We start from the raw sequence: 10,295 nt of genomic DNA, 5'->3' as shown, positions 1-10,295 counted from the left end.
CCCCCACGGGGCCCTCCAGGGGCCAGCTCGCCACCGCCCCCCAGCACTTCACATTGGGCTCTTCAGAGCGTGCGTTGAGTCCTGCCCCCGTGGGCACCATTCGCCCCCCAGCTGGTGGGCGCTCGGTGCTCTGCGATGGCCACGTGCGGTGGCCGAGCTGTCTGGCCTCGTGCCCTGCAGCGCTGCTGTCCCGCTGCACCGGGGCGCTGGCGGTGCCCACCCAGGGAACCGGGCTCCCCCTGCCCGCTTCAGCTTTAACATCTTGCTTGTGGCCACAGAAGCCGGTCTCCCACGGTTTGTGGGCCAGCGACCGTTAACTGTAGGGATTTTCCTTAAGCGAGGGCAGTTTGCTGGCTTTGCGTTTGCTAACCTGCGTCTGTGAGTCGCCGTGCAAGCCTAGGTGGAGATGACACCTTCTTTTCAAGTCTTGCTCTCCTTTGCTCAGTGCTTGGCTCTCGTCCTGTCCACTCTGTCATCTTTCCGTCGAAGGCTTTTAGCTCGCTGGAGCGAGCTGGAAGATGTTTCTCATATTTGTGGGACAACTCATTGTTGACATTTAAGAAGTGCCACGCAGCTCTGAGCTCAGCAGCGATGCAGCCCTCGGAGCCGGCAGTAAACGGGCCTTTTCTCCACTTGGCTGTTGGAAAGGGCATCTGGGAGAGATCAACGGATGTTGGGCCAGAAGCGTGCGAGGTGGTGACCGTCAGCAGCGGGCGATGTCCAGCACAGCGCTCTGGGTTGCTGGAGGCTGGGTAGATGCCGCAAGAGCTCAGCCCATGCGAAGCAAAGGCAGAAGTCGATAAATTAAAGCACAGCAAACTCCCCTCTGTCCTATGAAAAAAATCTATTGTGTGATTTTCTTTGCTTTCACACCATTGCTATAAGTACGACAAAACTAAGTGGCAAAGGCAGAAGCTTCATTTCCAAAGGTTTCCTTATCTGTGGCTTTGGAGCTGTGTGTCAGCTCCAAAAATAATCCAGAAATCCACAGGTGAGGCAGTTAAGGAGAAAAGTTCACCTGGTTGACTTGGGCTGTTGCACCCACTCCTCCTCCTCCCACAAAGCACTTTCTCAAGCTGTTTACAGCCATTTTCTTACAGCATTTCTCCACTGCACTTTTTTTTAACTGATACTCATGTGGTCCACAGGTCTGGAGGAGGGGGGGAGGCTTTCAGAGCCTGTTGCCAGGTACATTAGCTGAATTCAGTTTTTCAGGGGTTTGGGCATGTAGTGAGGATGAACATACTTTGTTGGGAGTTTGGAGACAGCAACATCGCTTAGATGATAGAAAACGAAGTGATTTCACTTATCATCTGCCAGCACTTTGGGTGTTGCCTTTCCGAGGATCTCAGCCCCAGGCCCTTCTGGTGACATTGCAAAAGGCTGCCAGTGAAGCATCACCTGCGCCAGCACTGTCTGAGGCTGCTCCTTTATCTGATGACCTCATTACGTGTTTTTCTTTCATGAACTGGAAGCACAGTGTAAAATCAACCACCATGAAACGTTTGCTGTCAGAGGCTGCTGTTGGGAAAGCACCAGTCCTTATGCACAGTGTGGTGGTGTCTGTTAAGGCTAAACGTGTAGCAACCCACCATGTATAGAACAGACTAGCAAAAATAAGCAAACAGGTAGAGGCTGAGGACCTGCAGGATTGCCTGGCGTATCCCAGAGGGATTATTTCTTGTCTAGTAGTCCACAGGATTTAATGTCCCCGCCCCAGCGCACTGCATCCTTAATAGGAATGTGTTTAAACTCGGCAGATATTTTTCCTTTGCTGAAGGTGATAGGATGAGGTATGCCTGGTGAACTTAAGCTGTTGTTGCATTTGATTTTTAGTTGCTTAGTAAAAATATTAAGCTGCTCGCTTGTTTTCTACCTCTCCTACAGTGTATAATTGGACAGTTGACGAGGTGGTTCAGTGGCTCATTACCTACGTAGAGCTGCCACAGTACGAAGAGACCTTCAGAAAGTTGCAGCTGAGTGGACATGCCATGCCCAGGTCAGTGCTCACTGCATCGCCTTGTGTTCCTCTGGGATGTGTGCCAGGGAGAAAAACAGATCTGAGGCGGCTCATAACATCATGTGCAATTCCTCGGCATGTACAGAGCCAAGTCTAATTCCTGTTCCGCTTCGGTTATGTTTAGAGGCTTCGGCTTTGCTGTAGTCCTCTCTGCAGGGAGTGATTTAGCCATAAGTGAGCGTGTATCTGCTGTGGGTGAAAGGAGAGGCTGCAGTCCGAATTGTGTGGTTGTGAATGCTGTCCTTGCTGGTTTGTATGCTGGACTTCACCTGCCTGCGCCTGGAGCTGCATATTTAGAGCTAAAACCCTGACCTGGAACAAAGCAGACCTAGGCTATGTCCTGGCTCTGCCACAGCCTTCCTTCATAACCCCAGCCCAGTCGTGGAGCTTCTCTGTCATTGTTCATCGTCCTCGGCAAAATGCCATCTCTGCTTTCCGGGTTGCATCTAAGTAGCGTTTAAGTTCCCAGTTCAAGGGCGACTGGTTATGTATCTCTGCACCAGCCAGCACTGATGTTAATTCACACCCCTTGATCCTCCAGCAAAGGAGACTTCTGAGTTCCTCAAGAGAAACGCTGGCTATGAGTTGGCCTAAACTCGTAACAGGTTTGAAAAAACTCAGTGCAGCTTTTTGGGTAAAGGTTATTGTCACTGAAAAGGGGCCTGTAAACTGACTGGGAAGGAGGGATTAACTGGGAATAAAGTAAGGTTTTTGAGGCAGTGCATGGCATGCCCACGTTTCTTCCAAGTGGGAAGTACAGTCTTATGGTCTATGAAATAAGATGTCAAAGGCTAGCAATATAGGTTTGATTAAAAAAAAAAAAAAAAATTAGTGATTGGTGGACACCAAAAGATCAGTTTTGATAGAAAATCAGTAATTTAGGATTAATGAAATAGGCGTGGCCTTGGCTTTTCCTTCTCTCTCTCTCGGAGTAAAGCCAAAGACACTGCTGCTTAACTCTTTCACAGAGGGTATCCTATATCAGAGATGACAATATTTGAGGGATTTATTTTGTCCTGATAGCCCAAGCAGGGAGCTTTCAGGTCCTGCTCATTGCATTTCTCCTCCTGTAGTCTCCATGTTACTAATTTTTGGTCAGTTATTAATCCAGATGGATATTACCATGCCTACTTCTTTTTTTACATATTTTTTTTTTTTTTTTTTTTTTTTACAGGCTAGCAGTGAACAACGCTACCATGATGGGAAGTGTTCTGAAAATGACAGATCGAAGCCACAGGCAGAAGCTGCAGCTGAAAGCTCTGGACACGGTGCTGTTTGGGCCTCCTCTCTGTAAGTACCAAAATTCAAAGTCCTTCGGCTGTTCATCAAGACGATCTGTGTCTGCTCAGTATCGAACAGCAAAGATAGATCTGTGTGAACCAAACTTTGTCCTACGCAGCCTCACCTAGGTAGATTGTCCCTGGTATAGTTCCCCTGAAACAGGAACAGGTTGCCTCTGGATTTATCGGAGCAGCTCTGTAGCCCGGAGGCATCCTGCCTGCTGGGCTTGCGTTTCCACCTCTGACAGGCGGCTCGCAGGGGTGCGGACCCACTGTCCTGCTGGGATCTCCCGTGTCCGTAGGGTAAAACCTCCCTGCCCTTCCTGTTCGTTGTGGTGCTGACCGTGTGGTGAGGTTTGCAGCTGCCCCGAAGGGGATCCGTTGGGAGGGCAGCCACCTTGCCTGCTCGGAGGGAAGCTGCTGCTGGGGAGACCTGGGGCTCCGTCGGTGACTCGGGCTGCAGGTTACCCGCCTCTGGACGAGGGAAATAGCAACGCAGGCTGGATGGGAAGGCATTTAGGATGGATGAGAACAAGGGACTGAGTTCCTTTGATGCCGATAATAGGCTTCTGTTGGCACGATCTCGAAGCCCTCTGATGCTTATCTCGGCGCTGCTCGGGGTGCTCCTTTTGCATTCGTTCTGTCTGGCTCATGTCTACTGTCTCTTTATTAAAGGTACTTTCATCTCTCTCCCTCTTACTCATGTCTTTCTCATGTGCTTTAGATGCTTTTGTGAGGTGAACAGAAACCTTGCCTGATCAGGCCCTGTTTCTGCTTGGCATGGTGCTGACGAGATGGATTTTTAAGGCAGACTGTGTTGCCTGTACACGATTTGAGCCCTCTTACGCAGCGCTCCTCTGTCCCTTGTAGTTGTCTTGTCTCCCCTGTGCGGGAGGTCTAAAATGAATGCGAAGGGGTACTTTCTTACCATGGTGCAAATGCAATAGTCTGGGTGCAAATTCTGGCCCAGGAACTCCCACGGCTTTGATTGCTGATGGCTGAAGGTTTACACCATCGAAAATACCACTTTGTGCTTCCTCTGTTCTTTACTTGGTTTTTTTAAGCATCTGCTCCTGTCTGCTGCTGGAATAGCAGATAGGATGTACCTTTACTCTGCAGGACACGGATGTGCTGACAATCTAATGGAGAAGTTGAGTTTTTTTGGCTTTTTTCCAGCCTTCCCTTTCTGGGCTGCCCAGCACTTGGCCAGTGGGAAGTGATAAGGCGTTTCCATTATTTCTTCAATTCTCTTTTTTTTTTTTTTTGAAGTCCAACTGTTAGTGCAGTCTTTTCTTGCTTTCAATCTATGTCCAAATTCCTGAGAAAAGGTGCAGTGAGGCAAATCCTGGGAAAACTGGCTGCGCAGAGTAAACCAAGTGAAATTTATGAGGCTTGGCAGAGATACAAGGTAAGTGAATTAGAAGTCTAGGTTATACAGTCAGCCATTTTTGCTTCCCATTGTTAAAAAGCATATATTCATTCAGGCACAGTCTGCTTTTTTTATTTATACTTGCCTGTGTTACAAGCGAAGCTTTTCGGTCAGTCAGTGGCGTTGCACAGGGGTGGCAGAGACATCGTGGGTGAGTGCCTGCTGGTGCGGCTCACCCGACAAAGGCTCGAGCCCAGTAACTCCTGTGCTTGGAGGGGGAATTTTTCAGGCGGTTCTTGGATGCTCTGTAAATGGCAAAGTAAATTACTTGTAATGGTTTGAGATTAATGGCCGTTCTCCGTGATTGAGGTACTCTGTTTCAGCACGCGGCTGTTGTGGCACTGGAATATGAACCTCCTCCGGTCACACAGATGAAAGCGTGCAGTGAACCGTCCTGATCGGCTTGTGTCAGATCTGTAAGGGTTTGTTACAGATTTTGCGATCTGCATACGTATCGGGTATGTGAATAGAGGAAATACGCTTTACTTTTTTAGCTGAAGTAGAGATTTAGCACTTTTTAGAAGGCAATATTTGCTATTTTCTGGTTAACTGAATGGATTTGTCTCCAGCTCATTCTGCGGTGTATGGTGAGAAGTTGTTTATCTAAAACTGATTCCTTAAGGAATGCGTTGTGAAACAGCAGTTTTCAACAGCCATTAGCAATCGGCGGTTTCGGGAAGTACTCGGTGACCTTTTAAGCTGCAGAAGCAGCATTCGCGCAGTGACAAGATTTAGTGGTTTCAGATACATTCCTGTTATGGTTCTTTTCAGACGGTCAGTGGAGGTGGTCTCCTGTGATCTTTGCTGTTGAGAGAGGGAAGCTGCTGGCAGTGGGATGTGGCTCACAGGTGCAGGATTTCAAGGGTTTGTCTTCTCTCTTGACAAGGGTTTTTTTCTCTCTTGAAGCCACTTTCTACTCACCGCAGGTATAAAAGCATTAAAATAAAATCAGCCTAGATTGGAGCCCCGTGACTGCTTCCTGCAGACTCATAAAACCAGAGACATCTCATTGTCGGTGGGGATTATAGCACACGTACCAAGGTATGGTTCCTCACTGCCTCATGAAGCTGGGTGAAGCTTAATCCTATCCCAGGGCTAGAGAGCTCCTTCTCTGATGTCTCCTGTAATTTGTTGCAGAGCCTTCAGCAAGCATCGGGTAGTTGAGTGGGGCACCTGGCCACTTTCCTTGCTGATCAGTAGACTCCTGTAGTCCCACAAGGTCTGATTTCCTACGCCAGACTCCAGACGTGCCATTTCCTTCTTCAGACAGGTCGGCTCACTTGCAGGGTTGCAGCTCTGTAATTAATCCAAGTGCGAAGGAATATGGTAAAATCGTAATCTAAGCGAGATGAAGCGGTTGCTTCTTCTGTGTCTGTGTCCCATCGGTGTCCTGTTCCTGTGGTTCAGGAATTTATCCAGCACAAAATACCACAACTTCAGGTGAAACAGGAGAGGGGAATTTAAGAAAACAAGCAGTAAAATTCAAAACAATAGATATTTTTGCTGAAAAGTGAATTTAGATTTTTATTCTTTATAACTCTCAAGTGATGGAGACTGAGACATATGTCTCCTCACAGATGGTTCAAGGCACCACATTTGGGGTTAAAAGACAGACAAAATGCTGTGCACTGAGTTACCCATCCTGGTGACTTCTCCTGGCCACCTCTCCAAAGGCCATCGAAGTGGGACCTGTATGTTGCCTGTGGGAATTCAGGAGAGGTTTCCGTAGCTCCACTTCCCAGGACAGAAGTCCACCAGACGTAATTTGTTTCACAGCTGGGCGCAAGCCACGACTGTTTGCCAAGCCACTGCCCAACCAGTACCTGCCCTGGGCTCTGCTGGGGGGAGCTTGCCCGGCACTGGGGAGCACTGCACCCCTTGGCCTCAGCCCCCCCCAGGGGCCAGCTGAGCACCCTGACGCCCATCGTCCTGGTTTTGGTGCACCCCGGTGCCTCCCGTACCGTACCGAGCTGCCTGCATGGGTCCTGCAGCGCTGTGGGACGGGGTCTCTGCCGTTCCCCCAGCCCTTCTCGTTTGCGGTCATCGTTAGCTGTCATCCTGAGCGTTGCCCTTTATTTATTGAATGTCTGCGTGGGTTAACAGAAGCACAAGGACCGGGTGCCTGGACAAGGAGATGTTTCCCAGACCAGGAGGTGGCACGTGTTGGAGGTTTCTGAAAAAACTGACCTTTTTTGCTTTTCATTAAGTGTCTGTTCCTTGTTGCCCGCTCTCCGGGGTGGATGAAGCCGTGTTTCCTTCGGTATAGCTTCCAATAGAGCTGATTTGTTTCCCTTTATTATCATTAAAAGCATATTTGACAAGTACTTTGAGATCCGCTGAATCATTATTTGTTTAAAGCAATAGAATTTCTTAACCAAATACCAGATTAATTTATCACTGTGAGATATACCATTCACTTTAAATATTTACAGTTAACTGGATTGTGTTTAGATTACCTGCACCTAGAGAGAAAAGCAGCTCTGTCCCATTAATAGCCTTCATAGGGTCCGTTAGTGTTGTCGTATGGTTTTCTCAGTCCGTGTGCCGGCAGCACCTGGTCAATAAGCTGGGGCTTTAGGTTTGGGTACTCCTTAAGGAGCTCCGAACCTGAAAAGCCAAAGAGTGGGGTAACAGAGAAATCTGGCTGGTCTTATGGTGTCCTACTGCCGGTGAAAATCAGCACATTTATAAAAGCTTCTCTACATAATTGTCTTGTGGGTCCACTGGCAAACAAAAAAGAATGTTCAAGTACTCGAGAAAGGACTGAAGCTTGGTATAGACAGAAAAATTACAGGTGCCATCAGGGGAATTTATCGAGCTGTTAGCTTGGTTTGGGTTTTTTAAAAATGGAGGTTTTTTTGTATTTTGTTTTATGTTGTCGTGCTTATAGCAGCTGCCACCAGGCCAGCGTTAGAGGGAACGGTGCCTGTCCCACAGCTGTACCCTGAGGTGGTGGTTCTTCCCTGTCTTGTGTCTGAAAACGCCTGCTACTAAACAAGGAAGGTGGCATCACTGATCCAGTTAATTCACATAGGGAAATTAAAACGTTAGTAATTCCTGTGTGTGTTTTTTCTGATATTTCAACTTTAACATAAACAACTGGTGTAGAACTTACTGAGTTTGTAGTTTTTCTCTTATTTTATAAATGTTTATGTAAGTTGCTGTAGAATTGCTGATTTTCTAATAATCCGTGCTAGTTTTATTCCCAAAGTAAAGCTTTGAAACTTTTTGTTTAAAAATTGAGGCTTTGAATTTGTATCTTTCATGGTGGGACTCTTTTGCTTAAGACACCTGAGGTTACTGTTAAGTTTTTACTATTGTACAGCTTTTTACCTTGCTGCTTTAAAACATAAAACAAAGGCAGTGCTGCAAACCTGACGTGACATTAATGGTCTTGCAGTCAGTTTTCCCTGGTGTACGTTGCTTTTTCCTGCAGCTTTTGCAAGCCTAACACATGCCCAGGTTTGCCCGGTCGCGGTTGCTGGTGCTGGGAGCGAAGGGGTGAAGCGGCGCAGGAGCAGCAGAGCAGAAGAGGCCACACGCGAGCAGGGAGAACAGGCTGTGCCAGCCCGTGTGCAGGCAAGGGAGAAATGCAGCGTGATTTAAGTTGCAATAAACTGGACGCAAACAATCCGAGCTTCGGCTATAAAACCTCTGCTCCAGAGCTCGCTGTACAGTTGGCCTCTGTCACAGGGCGTTAGATACAGAGGCTAAATAGCTAAAATAACACGAAGTTCTGGTACGGCAAGTTAGAAAGCAGCAAGAAAATTGGGAGTATAAAGATTATCTTGTGTTGCCTTGGCGATACAACACCCCGAAGGGACACCCCATCAGCAGCCGGTAGGTGCTGTAGGAGCACAAGCCTTGGCAGGCGGTCAGAGGGAGAAACCGATGCCAGCCGTGATGGGAGAGATGGATCCCGTCCCTCCTTGCGCAGGCAGCGGTGACGGGCAGACATTACACATGAAAAACGCCGTCTTTTTCTGCTTGACGTAGGTCTTTGGACAGTGATTGCAGCAGCAGGTCAGAGAGCTGAACGTCCCCTGGTTCTTCTGACCTGTGCTGTGCAGGGAGCCTGCGGCTGGCGAGAATAACTGCTGCAGGGCAGGGCAGCCCACCTTAGCTCTTCTGTGGGTGGCCTGGATTTGACAAGAACTATCCCAGGAAAAAGGTATTTTATGCCAGAACACCTCTCCTGTCATTACTTGCAGTCTTTTCCACTATCCTGCCTTGGAAAGGCACTCATTACCCTGGAGAAGGGTGACTTGTCCTGCAGCAGTTATTCTCAATGGCTTTTGCACACGGAAGGAATAGTTCAATCCCCTTCCTCATGCTGACAAATCCTGTGTGATTTTCAGTGATTTACAGAGTTCCTGTGTCTTTTATAGACTGGTACGTCAGTAGTGCCAGTCTGACGCTCGTGATCATGCGTGGCAGTGGTGCGCGCCATGTAGATCAAACGAAGTGTGATTCCTGAACCAAGGGTGTTTGATGGAGCTGTACCAGTGGTACACGGCATGCATAGACTGAGTGTTGGAAAGATAATTTTTGGGCTTGGATATATCAGGCTGGGAGCGTGCAGTGCGTGGGCCAGGCTCACATGTGTGGCTGTAGGTGCATCACTCTGCTACGACCTCATTTCCCAGTCTGTGAAGTAAGACGCAGTAACCGGGATTTGAATGAATCCTTTCAGTTGTGTTGGCACTTGGAAGGAAATAAGTGATATTAATTGAGACATGTTGCAACCAACTTTAAATGGTTGTGTCACGGCAGCGTTAATGTGTGGGATGGCTGGTACAAAGATGACGGCCGTCCCTGCACGCTCCTCGGGGTGTGAGCGGCCACCTCGCTCTGGGCGTTCCAGTGACTCTCCCAGCAGACTCTGACAGGACCCCTCCGAGGTTTTCAGTAAAATGCAATTTAAGCTGGTTTGAAACTATAATCATTCATTTGCCAAATTCCAGGCACTTCTATTAGCAATGTCAGAAATACAGAGTGGGTTGGTTTGTTTTGGGGTGGCTTGGCGTGCGTGGGGGGTGGCATTGTGCACAGCGACACAGTATGTGTTCTTGAAAGGGACTTCATGAAATGCCTCCCAGGGAAACCCCACTTCCTTGCTAATGAACATGCTTTATGCTGTTCATTTTTGAGTTGGTTAATAGTACATTTGTGGAAAAATAATCGGTAGTTTGTGGCAAATACTGGGGTTTTTTTTTGTGAAGTTTAGTACAAAATGTAAGAGCTGTCCGTTTTCCTCCTCCTCTTGATCTTCCCAAAGTCCATTTGGAAAGTGCAGGACTTCATCCTGCTGCCTGTCCGCTCTGCAAGGCGACATGCTCTTTGCCTCAGTCTTTAACAGGCAGACCAGTTATCCTCAGGGTACTTGGCCCCCTGAGCTGGGAGACAGGGACGGCGAGCAGGATGAACCCCCCATAATCCAAGAGGAAGCGGTCAACGACCTGCTACGTCATCTGGACGCTCACAAGTCTATGGGGCCAGATGGGATCCACCCGAGGGTGCTGAGAGAGCTGGCGGAGGAGCTCGCCAAGCCGCTCTCCATCATCTA

At 48.3% G+C, this 10,295-nt stretch overlaps 1 protein-coding gene across 1 annotated transcript in view; it reads left to right on the top strand.

Annotated features, from left to right (window-relative positions):
* STIM1 (stromal interaction molecule 1) overlaps positions 1-10,295 on the top strand; it is a gene marked incomplete at its 5' end in the record, with an annotated part of 55,055 nt that overhangs the window by 15,010 nt on the left and 29,750 nt on the right. The window contains 2 exons of the mRNA XM_009335290.1: positions 1,888-1,999; positions 3,195-3,310. Coding sequence (XP_009333565.1) covers positions 1,888-1,999; positions 3,195-3,310 — 228 coding nt within the window. The remainder of the gene's footprint in view (positions 1-1,887; positions 2,000-3,194; positions 3,311-10,295) is intronic.

The sequence above is a fragment of the Pygoscelis adeliae genome, unplaced genomic scaffold (assembly GCF_000699105.1).
Source record: "Pygoscelis adeliae isolate BGI_AS28 unplaced genomic scaffold, ASM69910v1 Scaffold652, whole genome shotgun sequence".
Taxonomy (NCBI): Eukaryota; Metazoa; Chordata; class Aves; order Sphenisciformes; family Spheniscidae; genus Pygoscelis; species Pygoscelis adeliae.
The sequence above is the reverse complement of the archived record's forward strand: the minus strand, read 5'-3'. Positions and strand labels throughout refer to the sequence as shown.